Source organism: Furipterus horrens, unplaced genomic scaffold, assembly GCF_987537825.1.
Source record: "Furipterus horrens unplaced genomic scaffold, mFurHor1.1.pri manual_scaffold_2, whole genome shotgun sequence".
Classification (NCBI taxonomy): Eukaryota; Metazoa; Chordata; class Mammalia; order Chiroptera; family Furipteridae; genus Furipterus; species Furipterus horrens.
Genome location: NW_028327172.1, coordinates 184,139,616 through 184,155,602, shown reverse-complemented (window position 1 = coordinate 184,155,602; position 15,987 = coordinate 184,139,616). Strand labels below are relative to the sequence as shown.

At 35.0% G+C, this 15,987-nt stretch overlaps 1 protein-coding gene across 1 annotated transcript in view; it reads left to right on the top strand.

Moving 5' to 3' along the window:
• The window catches only part of CEP135 (centrosomal protein 135), a 63,284-nt gene that overhangs the window by 39,178 nt on the left and 8,119 nt on the right, over positions 1 to 15,987 (top strand). Inside the window, exons 15-23 of the mRNA XM_090268160.1 lie at positions 1,654 to 1,805; positions 7,529 to 7,644; positions 7,718 to 7,872; positions 8,261 to 8,316; positions 9,165 to 9,333; positions 10,611 to 10,721; positions 10,998 to 11,183; positions 14,385 to 14,594; positions 15,696 to 15,898. Of these exons, the coding sequence (XP_090124286.1) occupies positions 1,654 to 1,805; positions 7,529 to 7,644; positions 7,718 to 7,872; positions 8,261 to 8,316; positions 9,165 to 9,333; positions 10,611 to 10,721; positions 10,998 to 11,183; positions 14,385 to 14,594; positions 15,696 to 15,898 (1,358 nt within the window). The remainder of the gene's footprint in view (positions 1 to 1,653; positions 1,806 to 7,528; positions 7,645 to 7,717; positions 7,873 to 8,260; positions 8,317 to 9,164; positions 9,334 to 10,610; positions 10,722 to 10,997; positions 11,184 to 14,384; positions 14,595 to 15,695; positions 15,899 to 15,987) is intronic.

The following is a 15,987-nucleotide window of genomic DNA, read 5'->3' as shown; positions in this document are numbered from 1 at the left end:
TATTTTTATAGAGTTTATTCTTTTCTCACTTCCCTAAAATGCTACCTTTTCTAAATTTATATCTGTGTACCTGTATTTGTCCATTTCTATGTGAAATCTACACTTAATTTCAGTAGCTTTCTAATTTATTTTATCTCATAAGGCAAGTCTACTTGCATTCTTCTCCCACCCCCAATTTTTCCTGAGTTTTTTCTTTTTTAAATGTCTGATTTTATTTGTTTCTTATAGAAAATCTTAGAGTTGACTGGACTCAGACTTAAAGGTAGAAGCTCTCAGAGAGGAGAGTCTACGTCTCTTGGCAACCTGTTCCGGCATTTTTCTTTGGCCTCCTTCATTCACTTAGCCTAACATTTAGCATATTCTGTGGCCTCTTCCTTATTTTCCTTAGTACGCTGTTTCTTCACAGCAATAAGCTGAAGTTTGTGTTGCAGGACACGTGGAGTAATGAGGCTGAAACTTGGGTGCTTTGGTCCTGGGTTTCTCACCTTCTTTGTTTAGGGGCTTTCTCACAACATATTGGTGCACATCATCTTCTTTAGAGAGGCTGAAGAGTTTGTGGATTCTGCTAGTTCTTTGGGGCCCCAGGCAACAAAACATAGTAGTATCAGTGAGACTAGGAATATCTTTCTCCCCCTTTTTTTACAATGACCAAGTTGAGAACACTGAGATTGGCGTCCACACTGCAACCCCGAACAGATTTGTGCTTTCGCTCTCCTGTCCTCCTTGGTCTATAACAGGAATGGCCCTTACTCAGCAGCAGGCAGACACGGCCATGGGTCAGGACACCTTGCTTCCTGGGGAGACCTTGTTTGTCATTCCCACCACTGATTCAGACCACATAACCCTTCCTTTCTTCACCCAAAGCATCAGTGGCAACTTCTGTGGCCATAACGCTTCTCATTAAAGGTACAAAGTTCGCGTTATCATCCATTTCAATGCGCTTCTGGAAGCCAGGGGCCGGGAAGCAGCTGTTTAGCGTCCTCCCAAGTATCTGACCACCATCAAGGCACCACGAGGAAGAGCTGTTGTTTCTTAAATTCCTTTTTCCTAAATGAGGTTTAGGATGATATCTAAACCACCCCTCTTATTTTTAAAAGGTTCTGTTAGGATTCTTACTGAAATTTCACAGAATTTACAGTTATTTCAGGAAATTTTAGTACATTTCCAATATTGTGATCCCATTCAGAAACATGGTGTGTCTTTACATTAAGTCAGGTTATGTTTTATGCCCTCCAGGAAATGTCTAGTTTTTTCATATATCTTGCCCATTTATGTTTGGGTTACAGTATTTTCTGTTATGATTTTTCTTTAAATCAGGCCTAGCTAATTACTGTTCTTTAGAAATTTCCTTAAAATCTTTGCTCTGCTAATTGTTTCCCTTTCTATTTTTATTGTTGTTATGGATGTATTATTTTCTTTTTTTCCTTTCTTGCTTTTTTGGTGTCTTCTTTCATTTCAGTGATATTGAAAAGGAAAGGTAAATGTATATGCCTACTCTAACCTGTAGAACCTAAAGTGTATGTATGACTTTTAAAAGACTTAAGTAAATTTAGATTTATTTCTTTAGTTACCTTTCAAAAATGTTATTAAAATATGCTTAAGAAAAAATAAACTGAGCTATATACCTATTAATTTTTAAAATTTAAATTATAGCTTGAAAATGAAAACTCTGAATTAAAGTCTGAACTGTTAATAATGAAAGAATCAATGGAGTCATTAGAGAACAAAGCAAAACTCCAAGCTCATAAACTCAGCCATGTGGCTGGTGACTCATCTTTTCAGAAAACGGAGATGAACTCCCTTAGGTAAGTTTATCGAATGTTTTGTTATTTCACCTCTGGGAACAGGTTGTGGCTCTGTAAGGTTCGATGTGGTGGCATTTTTGAACTAGGCCTTTGAGCAGTAGTCCCCCAAGTTGGCCTTGCAGTGGAATCATCTGGGGAGCTTTTGAAAAGTACAGATTTTAGGGTCTGATCTCTGGAGGTTCTTATTTACCGAATGAATCTGGGTAGATTTTGAGTATCTGTATTTTTAAAGACTTTCTGAGACTGATATGATTGCCAGCAAGTTTTTATACCTACCTCTTTCAAAAATCCCCCTAACATATATTTCAGCATAGGATTGCTAAAAATTACCGAATTTTTCGCTACCTATATCATTGTTCTTCTCTTTCTTCTTTCAAAGAAATGTAAAATCAGAGTATTTTTATACAGAGTCTATAAAAAGGTGATGTATCTGAAAAATAGTAAGAAGGTCAGTATGAAAAGATAGGCTGTATCTGCAGGTTGGAGAAAGGTTATGAAGGGGTTGGTATGATTACCACGGGTGTCTGGATTTTACCTTATAAACATATAGAACAAACAAATTTTTAACCCAGGGGCTGATGTGAGTAGCATGCTTTTTAAAAAGTGAATTCTGGCAGAACTAGGAAAGATGGACTTGGAGTCTTAAGAAGTGGGTGACAGACAATAGAGACCGTGTGTCTGGACTGAAGCGATGGCAGTGAGTTTGGAGAACAGATGCCAAATTTAGGGAACATTTCTTAAATAAATTCAGCAGGAGTGGATGATTTATATGGAAATGAGAAAAATATACAATAATGCAGAATGTTTACCTTAGGATATTGTGTTGGTTAACCATTAATCAATTTAGAATACAGAAGCCTGACGAAAAACAAAAAGCCAACAAAATTGGGTTTTTTCTGGACTGAGCAGCTGCGATAGGAAAAGATCTGAAAGTCAGAAGAAGGACATCACTCTGAAGAATCGGAGGAAATATTGCTCTCTAAACACATTTGCAATAAGAAATAGGAAAAGATCTTCAGATGTCAACATGACATTTCATATGTGAAACTAAATCAGTCATGAAGTAGTCATAAGTTGAGATCAGAAAGGATTGTAGTAATGATTAGAGAAAAAGATTCATAAACTAAAACTGAAAGTGCTAGTGAACAGAATGGCTATGTCATCAGAAAACTGAGTTTCCAAAATAGAAAACAAACTCAAGAAATTCCCTAGAATTAAAAACTCAAGGATAAGAAGAAATGAGCAAAAAATGACATGGATCTAACATATTATAAATACTGAGAACTGCAAAAATATGTAGTAAAATAAACATCAGAACTAAAGTAGAAGCTGCTTTTCTCCCTTCTCGCTTTTCTTTTTTCCTTATTTCGCAAGCATTACATACATCCTGTGAAGGAGAGCCAACTGAATGGACCAGCCCCACGTCTCCTGGTTCATGTCTATTCAACTCCAAAGGACAGGTACCATGGTGTATTTCTGACCCACAGAATTACTAGTCTACCCTTTTCCTTTTTGTCCAGCAGCTAACTGGATCTGGCATTTAATCCATTTTGCTTTTCTTCTTTCAGACCAGAGCCACACTCTCCTTTCCTGTCCTCACAGGAGGCCCTTCAGGGTCTCAGGCATGTAGGCAGGCTCTCAGTGCTGTCTCCTGGATGCCCTGGCCTTCAGCTCCTTGGCTGTTTTCTGTGTTACACTAATGCCCTTTTCTCTCATGAGCTCCATCTGCTGCTTCCCTCACCTCAGGGTGATTCTGTAACTTTGTTTCACTCTGGCAGAAAAATCGGACTTACCTTGCTTATGAGGCAAGTGTGTCATCCGTGTTCTCCATATCAGTATACGTTGGTAGAACCATGAGTTTAAGTCATCAAGTCCAAAGCCAGAGCCAAACTCAATACAAACCATAATACCAAGCACTCAACGGAAGCAAAGCCACATTATTCAAACCTCATGCCACTTTCAGTATGGTTAATAGAGATCTTTAATCACATCAAATTCTCTTTCCCTTGACTTGAAGGCATTTAAGAAGCTGATACTCAGATGAATCATATATTCCTTTCCATCCACTTGGTGGACCCATCTTCTCTTTCCCTTCCTGAGTCAGGCATTTCTCACCAAATTTCAGTGCCACCAAACAGTCTTTTCTTTTTGAGAAAGACTTTTTTCTGGGTTTTTTCTTTTCCACCAAGCAGGCTATATCAAGCATAGTGTCTAATTGTCCAAATAGAGGGTTTTGGGTCTGGTCTTTTGGTGCTGCGCCAGAGGACATAATACAAAATCCCACTTTACAACCACCTATTGAAGTTAAACAAATGACTGTTGTCTTCCTAGAATTTTAGCATTTAATGTGACCTGGCATTTTATGTCCCAAATCAAATCTTTATAGCAAAAAATGCTGTAAAGCAACTTCACTCTACCCAGAAAAGATGGTCTTAACCCCTCAGAGGATGCTAGCCATCCTCTGGAGCTGGGGTCAGTAAACTCTCTGTAAAAGAACAGACTGAGTATTTTAGAGTTGCAGGCCAGGTAGTCTCTGTTGCACATGCTCAATCCTGCCTTGTAGGGCAGAAACAGCTATAGACCATGTATAAACAAAGGAGTGTGGTTATGATTCAATACAACTTTATGGACACTAAAATTTTAACTTCATATAATTTTTATGTCACAAAATATTAATCTTCTATTATAATTTTTTCAATCATTTAAACATGTAAAACCCATTCCTGGCTCTTAGGTTTCACAGAAATTGGTAGCAGACCATAGTTTGCCAACACCTGCTTGAGAATAAATAATTTCCAGCCCAGTTAGACAACCAACTTTACTCAGTTAATCCTCCCAATTGCTAGCTATGAGTCTCTAAACATTTAGATTCTTGCAGTTGAAAATAGCTTCAGATGGTTTTCAGTTCATCTTAGTCTTTAGTTATCTATGAACATTCTTCAAAACTAGAGGGTTATATACTTAATCCAGGATGAAATAAATATATTAGCAGATTTTCCATGAAAGGGCTTATCAACTCTCTTTTGGGTTAATACTATGGCAGTAGGTATCAGTAACACAGTAGCTTTTCCGTTAGTGGTGGGCCATAACTATAGACTTTTACAGACATCTAAAATAAAGCAGGGGTACCATATCAGTCTCTGTTTCCTCTAATAGGACATTAAAATTCCTAGCCTACTACTCTTAGATGGAGCTTCAGCTCCATTTTAGAACTTGAACACTTTTTATGAATAAAGGGTCCTTTAAGATGTTATCCATTACAAAGGGAAGTAATTACTTTGCCCCCTAAAATGAAAACATGCATACCACCATGTAATGTAATGTGTTATAACTGAGGAATTTGAGGCTCAGAGGCATGGGTAGTAGAGAGCTAGAACTTTGATTCTAAGTTTTATTGATTTACTTTTTGGTGGGAAGTCATCACTTTCCTTTGCTATGTTTATAGCACTTTCAAAGCTAAGAAATTACTTCAGTTTTCCTAATAACATAGTTCTTGAAAGGTTCTCTTGGAAGATGGCTTGACTTTGGATAGAGGGCACACAGTGCACTATACAGATCATATATCATAGAAATGTATACTTGAAACCTATATGATCTCACTAAACAATGTCACCCTGATAAAATTTTTTAAAGGTTTTATTTTTAGAGAGAGGGGAAGAGAGGAAGAGAGAGGGAGAAAAACATTGATGTGAGAAACATCAACTGGTTGCCTCTTGTAGGCACCACTACCAGGGACTGAACCTGCAACCCAGGCATGTGCTCCGATCTGGAATTGAGCCTGCAACCATTCGCTTTGCAGGATGACACCTAACCAACTGAGCCACACTGGTCAGAGCATCACCCCAATAAATTTAAATTTTAAAAAAATTCTCAAAATTTTCTTTCCAGACACCATGATGAACAAATAATATGATAGTCACTCAGTTGTTCTTCATGATGAACTTTATACCATACCTCAATTCTTTTATTAAGAAGACCTATAAAAAAAAAAAGAAGAAGACCTTTATATTAGCAGCAATATTTATGTGAGAAAAGTTATGTCCAAGGTCTGGTATAGAAATTTCTGTTGTCACCTCCCTCTCTACACTAGAATGTGAAAAGACAAAGCTATTTTTAGGACTCACCAAGGACCTCCTTTATATGTATAATCAGTCAGCATGCGACTTTATCAACCCTACTTTCATTAGGAATTAACCTTGCTAATGAATTTAGATGTAAAGTAGAAGTTTGCGTTTCTACTTAAGATTTCAAGCACAGCCAACTACTTGGGACCCTGGGGGCCATTCTGTTTATGAAAGAACTCTGTATATTTTACTGGCAGACATTTTCCCTTCCACTTAGAGGATGTTGGTCTCCGCGTATTCTTCATAGAAGGGAATGTGATGTAGTAGAAAAACATCAACATCAAATTCTACTAGCCTGGATTTACATTTTTTCTTTGCTTTGTCACCTTGGAAAGTTTATTATTTGTTTCTATAAAATTGGGATAATAGTTCTAATTAAGGAACTGCTCTAGAAATAAATGAGCTAATATATATAAAATATCAATACAGTGAATATATCCTGTGGTTATATTCCTCAGAGCAGTAGCTACAGCCTTTAAATACAGCTTGAATACATAGTCACCTGGACTCAAGATCATTTTATGAAATATGATTTCTTGAACATAGAATCTTACTAGCTGGATTCTTTTTGGTTGTGCAACTCTAAAGAAGTCATCCTCAACTTGACTTTCCTCCCCACCTCTGGGTCTTTGTTAACTTGCTATGAGAGCAACCAGTGTCGTGTCTTTTGTCTTTCAGACCCCTCAGTATTGCCAGTAAAACTTCATTCTCATGGAGCTGTCCCATCTTACTAGAGGTTTCAGGATCCAAACCTCCCCTTTAGGCAATTCTAAGCTAAGCCACCCTTGGTATCTTCTTCCCTGTCCTTTCCTCAGACAAACCCTAAAGGGAACCTGTGGGCATTCCCAATAAATAGCCTAGGTGAAAGCTTTGTCTTTCCGTTAAGTCAGGGTTAAGAACTCATGAACTCATAGGTCAAGGCTAAAAGCAGTCCAAAGTCTCTAGATGACAGGAGAGCAAGTTCTTGTTACGTCTCAAAAATAAAATAATCTTATTAATTAGTAAGAGATTACTCTGAAATTGTCTTTATTTCCCCTGTCCATCTTTTCTTTTTCTCCTTGAAACCAATCTTTAGTCTTAAATTCTTATTACATTATAATAAATGCTTACTTTCCCAGTTTACTATGACCTCCCATTGATTATGCACCAAAAAAGTCAGAAAAAGAAGCAAAATTAAAAGCTCACTGGTCTAGATGGTCAGGAGTTAAGGATAACTCTCTGAAGTGCCCAGCCACACTGTAAAAATGGACTTCTTTTTGCCTCCACTGCTGGGAATAGATTTTAAGAGAAGGAGGGTTGGTATTAGGAAACTGGGAGGAGCTGTAAAGCTACCAGGAAGCCTCTAGAAAGGAGAATACAATTAATTTGATTTTTATACTATATTATTTTTAGGAAGATGAACAATTTTGAAGAAGGATGGTGGACGACAAGAAATAATATATAATATAATGCCATTGATTATACTGGAAGAGCTTTAAACTAAGAAATAAAAGAAACTTTAAAAATAAGAAAACTTATTTTTTGAGATCATTCACTTGTTGAAAATTATTTCTAGCAGAGATAAAGAATACCATTTGTTTTTGTCCACTGATTCTCTAGGATAGTAAATGAGCAGCTACAGCAGTCTCTTGATGATTATCAGCACCGACTTTCCATAAAAAGAGATGAACTTGAATCAGCCCAAGCACAAATTAAAATACTGGAGGAAAATATAGGTAACTGTTTTTAAATTTTGTTTCTGCTAATCCTAATTTACTTTGGCTAACAAACATTTCTGTTCACTTTTAGGTAAACTACACCTTAAGATGACTTCACAGGATCAAGAGGCCCATGTGATGAAAAAGACCATTGGTGTTATTGATAAAGAAAAAGACTTTCTTCAGGACGCTGTAGATGAGAAGACAGAACAGATTGCAAGCTTGCAAGAAAACCTTGCTAATAAAGTACGTGACTTATATATTGTTATCCAGCATCTGAACAGGAAAGGTTATTTCATTCTCTGTTTCATATATGCAGTTCTTATTACCATGTACAAATAAAGATCTAGGCCACATCTTCTAATATGTTTCAATTTCATTTTACCTCAGTAGTTTAGATCTTTAAAAGTTCTGTTTCTAGAATGTAATTTTATCAGATGTTATTACAGCAAACTCAAGGAAACCATGTAAGTTCTTAGAGTGAGTAGAAGCATGCCAGTATGTGAAGCTTTTATTTATAGCGTAAGTTATATAATAGGATTTGAATTGAATAAATGTAATAAATTATATAAATTCAACTAAAGACATTCCTATATGAATTGTTTGGAATGTTACATATTTCTAACTTCTACAGGAAAAAGCTATTGCTCAAATGAAGATAACGTTCTCAGAGTATGAATCTTCTCTGAAGTAAGTAATCAATGTAATACAACTTAGTTTTTAGAAATTTCCAGTGAATGGAGCTTTACTTAAATAGCATCTGTCAATAGTTTAATTTCTGTTTTCAATTTTTCTATTTTTGCCAGTGGCAACAGCATTATTTTCTCAGTCTTCTGCATGAAAATGTTATTTTCTTTAGCTTTCTGCCATCTTCTATCATCCACATCTAAACACTTATGTCTTATTAATTATTCTTTTACATACTTTCTTGCTCTTTGTTTCTATTGTAACTACCCTATGCAGGCACTAATTATTAAAATTTAGATTAGTAGTAGCCAGTCTTGAATTTATTCTACATCTAAACCTATCTTGAACAAAACTTTACATTTTATGTCTAGTCTCTTTACTTTGAGACAAAAGTTACTAATGACATTTATTCTGTATACCCTTTGATATTATGTAATAGTAGGAACTTAAACACTAAATAGATATTTGCCAATAGAATCTGTTGTTATTCTATTATTTGCCAAATAAATCTCTTTAATACTTGAGTGTCTTCTGTTTTTACTTGACTTTTAGAATAATAAATTTGTTTTATGACTTTATTTGTTCATAATGATTGGTAGAGAGATAAAATGTCTGCTTTACCTAATTAATCGGTGTCTTAATGCAGTAGTTATAATTTCTTGTAATCTTAGTATACTTAATTCAGAGTGCAACAGTTTTTATTTTCCATCACCATTTATCTCCCCCATACCTCTACCCATCCTCCTCCCCCCTGCAATTACCACACTGTTATCCATGAACAGTTTTCTTTTAAATGAACTAAATTTTCCCCAAAGCTTCCCTTTTTTACTTTTACATTATTCATGTAACAGCCAGCTAAAGGAAACACTCACTAATCGGGACCGTGAGCTAAGCAGCCTCCAGCACCAGCTTGATGCAACTAACAAAGAACTTAATGAAGTAGGAAGAGCTAAAGAAATATCTTTTAAGGAAAATAGAAGATTACAGGATGATCTGGCTACAATGGCAAGAGAAAATCAAGTATGAGTTTAATGCATAAACTTTGATAGTTTTATAATGTACAGTGTTACAGTATATTCTTAGTTAAATTTTAAACTCTAAATTCTTTTTATTTTAATAATAACAACAAAAATAATTCTGAAAGGATATGGTGTTTTTACAGGTATTTAAAAATTTAGTTTAGAATGCCACTGTATATTATAGGGTATCTAATGGATACAACTGTGGTCCCCTTACCATTTTGGTCTTTATTGTAAGGACGCCTAAAGCTGGTAGCATGGTACCCTATGGCAGAAATTGTCACCCTACTGGGTGAGGACCTCAGCATCACTTCCAGGGCAAAGTTCCTATGTTTTAAAGACCCACGTTAGACTAATTATTCGTACTTACTTTTCCAGTGGCTTAATTTACTGAGGGTAGTAAGTAAATGAACTAATGTGTGTGTGTGTGTGTGTATGTATTTTTTTAATTCTTACCTGAAGATATGTTTATTGAGTTTAGAGAAATAAAGGGAAAGAGAGAGAAACATTGATGCGAGAGAGAAACGTTAATCAGTTGCTTCCCGTCTGCGCCCCAACCAGAGATCAAACCCACTACCTAGTTATGTGCCCTGATGGGAAATCAAACCTACAACCTTTGGGTATATGGGACAACACTTCAACCAACTGAGCCACCCATTCAGGGCTAATTAATGAATATTTTAAAATGTCAGATACTTAAAGTTATTAGTTTGTGCTGATATACAGAAGACCAATAATTTTCCTATTTTAAATGTTCTTTCTTTAAAAAAAAAAAAAAGTTACTTTCAACATTAGTCTGTATAAAGCATATTGCTGATATATGAATTTCTAAAAATGCCAACACTTGAGCCAGATATATGGTTAAGACTATTGTGGAAGATGTGTGGCAATATTTGCTTAAAAAGTCAAGATCAGCCCTAGCTGGTATGGCTCAGTTGGTTGGAGCATCAAGGGTTCAATTCCCCATCAGGATACGTGCCTGGGTTGGGGGTTTGGTCATGGTCAGGGCGCTTTCAGGAAGCAACCAATCAATGTTTCTCTCTTTCTTTCTCTCCCTCCCTTCCACACATCTAAAATCAGTGGGTGTGTCCTCAGGTGAGGAATAAAAACAAAAAAGAGTCAAAATTAGGAAAAATATGTGCAAGTAACACTTAGGAACAGTTTTCTTTTTTTCCACCCTCTCTTGTTCCCCAAATTCAAAAGTAGCTGTTTGAATAGAAATAGACTCATTAGGTGCTATGTTCATTTTATATTTGCCTTCAATTTTCTGATTTATAGGAAATCTCGTTGGAATTGGAAGCAGCAGTGCAAGAAAAAGAAGAAATGAAGAGTAGAGTTCATAATTACATAACTGAGGTGTCACGATGGGAGAGCTTAATGGCCACTAAGGTAAAAAACATTGTTTAGGTTGGATGTAAGACTGATTTTTTTTTTTTTTACTGTTTTGTATTAATTATTCTGCCTCCTCTATTATTAACAAGTGAGATTGGAGGACTATCTCTTTATATTGCCCCACATAGCTTACTTAGTTTAGTGTCTGCACAGATATAGCTCATGCTTCCTAAATTAAAACAAAAATCACAATGTGTGTATATGTTTCTGATATAGGTGTTCCAGTAAGTGAGAGTTACTAATTTTGAAACAATTTAACTGTGCTTAAACCAGGAACAAGAAAATCAAGATTTATTAGATAGATTTCAGATGCTTCATAACCGTGCTGAAGACTGGGAGGTCAAAGCCCATCAAGCTGAGGGAGAAAGCAGCTCTGTTCGGCTGGAACTTCTTTCTATTGACACGGAGAGGAGACACCTTCGTGAAAGAGTGGAGCTATTAGAAAAAGAAATTCAGGAGGTAATATATTTGTTTGTCTTGTGAAGACTTTAACAGAACAGAAAGCATTCAAAGGTACTTTATATGAAATGAGGGTTAAGCATTGGTAAAATGAAGTTTAATGGTAATCTTTTGTCATTAATTCTGATAATTTGCTTACGAGCCCCATTACTTTTTTTATTGTAGTAAAATATGCCTAACATGACATTTACTATTTTATCCATTTTTAAGCGTACAGGTCTGTGGCTATTACTACATTTACATTATTGTGCAATTATCACCACCATCTGTTTCCAGAAGGTTTTCATCTCCCCTCAACCAAAACACTACCAGTGAACACTAACTCCCCGTTCTCCACACCCCCAGCTTCTGCCAACCACCGTTCTACTTTCTCTCTCCACACATGTGACAACTCTTATGTACCTGTGATAAGTAGAACCATACAATATTTGTTTTTTTGTGACTGGTTTATTTTACTTGGCCCTAAGATTCACTTAACCTCAAGTTCATCCATGTCATAGCTTGTGTCAGAATTTCATTTCTTTTTAAGGCTGAATAATAATATTTCATTGTATGTGGAAACCACATTTTGTTTATCCATCCGTCAATGGACATTTGGTTGTTTCCATCTTCGATCATTGAGAGTAATGCTGCTATGAACACAGTTGTACAATATCTATTTGAGTCTTTGATTTCAGTTCTTTAGGATATACCTAGAAGTGGAATTACTGGATCATATGGTTATTTAATGTTTAATTTTTTGAGGACCTGTTATCCAGTTTTCTACAAGAGCTTCATCATTTTACATTCTCACCAGCAATGTAAGGACTTCAGTTTCTCCACCTGTTATTTTTCTGTGTTTTTTTATAATAGTCATTCCAATGGGAGTAAAGTGGTATCTCATTTTGGATTTGACTTGCATTTTCTTAATGATTAGTGATATCAAACATTTTTTTGTGTGTTGGCCATTTATGTATGTTCTCTGGAGAAATGTCAGTTCAAATCCTTTGCCCATTTTAAAATCAAGTTGTTTTTTGTTACTGAGTTGTAGGAATGATTTGTATAATCTAGATATTAATCCCTTATTAGATATGTGTTTTTTGAGTTTTCTCCCATATGTGCCTTGTCTTTTCACTCAGTTTTATCCTTTGATTTCTAAAAGTTTTGAATTTTGATAAAGTCCAATTTATCTAATTGTTGATCTTGTTACATGTATTTTTGTTGTCATATTCAAGAAATAATTGCTAAGTGCAATATAATGAAGCTCTTCCCCTGTGTTCTTTTAAGACTTAAAAGTTTCAGCTCTTATGTTGGGGTCTTTGATCCATTTTGAGTTAACTTTTCTACATGATATAACATAAAGGTCTACATTTATTATTTTTTTATGCAGATTTAAATAAGCTCTTGTCGTAAGGACAGTCTAATAAAAATTTCTTAATAAATTTTGAGTTCAGTTAAAATATAGGGACCCTAAGTTAGATATATTTAGAGTAGTTGGCTATTAGTGTTTTTGGTTTTTTGGTGTTTTTGGTATTGTAGTCTTCATTTTTCAAGAGAAAGTACTGATTATCTATAGTAGGTAGAACTATGTCCCCCCAACGATATATTCAAGTCCTAACCGCAAGTATCTGTGAATATAATCTTTTTCCAGTTATAATCAGGTTAAAATGAGGTTCTACAAGACTAGGGAAGGATAACCAATGGCTTTTGTCCTTATAACAGCATTTTCAACCAGTGTGCTGCAAGAATTTTTAAAACATTGCAATAAATGACTATTTAGTCAGACGCACTGATCTCTTTTTCCTAAGATTGTCAAACAAAAAAATGACAACAGCCAATACAACAATGGCCACCTGGTATGAATGAATCAAAATTATACCTATGTTTTTGTCCAATCAGCAAAAGATATATTTTTTGGTGTGCTGCAGAATTTTATTAATTAGTTTATGTGTGTCACGAGATGAAAAAGGTTGAAAATCACTGTCTTACAAGAGAAATCTGAACACAGAAGACACAAGGGGAAATGCCAGGTAAAGATGGAGGCGGAGATTGGAGTGATACGTCTACAAGGCGAGGAACTCCAAGGAATGAATTCTCTCTCTCACAACCTCCAGAGAACGCCAGCTCTGTTGGCATCTGAATTTTAGATTTCTAACTCCTGAATTGTGAGGGAATAAATTTCCATTGTTTAAGCCACCAAATAATTTGCAGTAATTTGTTGCAGCAGACCTAGGAAACTAATACACTATTTCTGTAAGCTGTTTAATAAGAGCATAATAACTAAAGGCATGCTTCTCAACCTTCAAAAGAGTTATCAGGAGAAACTTTCTTTAGTTCTCTTGTTCTTTGTCATTGTTCATGTTGTTATATGGTATATAAAATTGATTTACATATTTATATTGAGTTCGTTTTGGGAAAACCTTTGATTTTTTTAATTCATTAATATTTGGAAAATCCAGATATTTACTTCTCTTCCACTGAGGACATTTATTAAATCTTCTCACACAATATTCGATTTTTAATGTTGATTCATTTCAGTAGAGCCTATTTCAATGAATTTTCAAGTGTGGACTTTTTCCTAAGCTCTAGAAGTAGAGTTTAAGTCAGTTTTATTTATCACTGAAATTTTAAATTGTGAGAAATTTAAATTGCAGGTTTTTCTAAGAAAAAATATCAGTATTTCAAACTTTACTCATTATTTCATAATATATTACAAAGTAGTGTGTTATTAAATTTAAATATGACTCCAGGTATTTGGTTTTAAAAAAGACTCCATTTTTGAAATTCAGAAGTAGGTTTGCAGTTCTGAGTACACAAAGTGCAGTTTATTCTTGTACTATTATTTATTAATTATTGTATTATTTTCCATATGAACAGCTATAAACTTAGTTTTGCCCCACCTTGTATGTATGTTTTTTCTTGAAAAGGCATTATTATAACAACAAATTTATAAAGTAAAATTTAATGTGATTTCAAAGATCTGTCATTCACAACACCCTATAACAATAATTTTCATCTTCTAATATATACAGAAAGTACTTAGTTACCATGATGAATAATTATACACAATTAATTTTGTTACACATTAAATATGCCATCTTTAAATAGCAGGCAACTTCTTGAGACTAGCTTTTTATAAAGTGAGGTTGTAGCTGCACAGATTCAATCCTTTAATATTACTGGGTTACTTTAACTTTTACCTGTTTCTTTTTTTATTTTCAGCACATAAATGCACATCATGCTTATGAATCTCAGATCTCGTCAATGACAAAAGCCATATCTAGACTAGAAGAAGAGCTGAGACATCAAGAGGATGAGAAAGCAGCAGTATTCAGTGATTTGTCATCCCTTAGAGAACTCTGTATTAAGCTTGATTCAGGCAAAGATATTGTGACCCAACAATTGAATGCTAAAAACCTCGAATTAGAGAGGGTAAGAACTTACAAGTTCTTGTTGTAACACATTGTTTTTTATAGAGCCCTACTCTATTTTACTTTATTTTACTTTATATCATTTCATTACCTAATATATTTGTTCCTCTTGGAGTAGTTGCTTTTTTCTTTAAGATTTTATTTATTTATTTTTAGAGAAGGGGGAAGAGAGAGAGAAAGAGGGAGAGAAACATTGGTGTGAGACAGAAACATCGATAGGTTGCCTCTCATATGTGCCCCGACGGGTTCTGAACCGCAACGCGGGCATGTGCCCTGACTGGGACCGAACTGGTGACATTTCACTGTGTGGGGCGTCACACAACCATCTAATCCACACTGATCAGGGCTGTAGTAGTTACTTTAGACTGCAGAATTTTGAGAACTAAATTTGACTACTACATTCTTTGCCAAGATTTCTCTGGTAAACACAGTGATGAAATTAGGTGCTGTTTTTAGAGTAGGTGTATACTTAGGAGAATATTAGTCTTCTCATCATAGAATAGGAGCATATCCCAATACTTTCTTTCTTTAAAGGTAAGTCATAAATGGAAAATCAGCACTTCACTGCTTCTTAAGTGGAATATTTTTCTAATAAAAATCTCAAGGTATTTAAATTTCTTAAAAGTTTAGTTAGCTGAAACTTCTCATTCCCAAACTGAAGCATTACTTTAAACAACACAGTGTGTGTTTTTAAACATTGGTGTTTTCAATTTCTGCTCATTTAGTATCATTTTCAGGTACTGAGAAGCTCAAATACTTGTTTGACTATGTAGTCAGAGGACACAGGTTTAATAGAAGGGCCCCTTGCTGACAGGGTGGCCTTATTTTTAATTTTATGTTAATGAGCCTCTCCTGACAAGGTAGTACTAGAGAAAACTATTTGAAGGTTGGAGTAGATCTCATAGCCAAATAAGCCCTTACTAAAAATAGCAAAGATTATTTTGAAAATAAGGGGTTTTTCTTATACTTAAACAAGTGGTTCAGAATCTTTAACTGGTACCCAAAATGAAGGAACTGATGTATGTGTTTATAGCTCTGCAGATAATTTTTCAGAGGAAGTCCAAAACTGTACTGAAGTGATCTTACTTTGTTTTTCCTGTAGATTGTGGTGGAATTAGAAAATGTGAAATCTGAATCAGAAGTGTTAAAAAAACAACTGTCAAGTGAGAGACATACAACTAAAAACCTTGAATCATTGTTGGCTACAAATAGGGATAAAGAATTTCATTCTCATTTAACCTCCCATGAGAAGGATACAGAAATTCAGCTACTTAAAGAGAAGTTAACCCTTTCAGAAAGCAAATTGTAAGTATCAAATCAATCTATGTGAGGAAAGTAGCGTCTCAAAAATAATTTTTAATATGAGAAAATTTTTGTAGATTTGTAGCATAAAG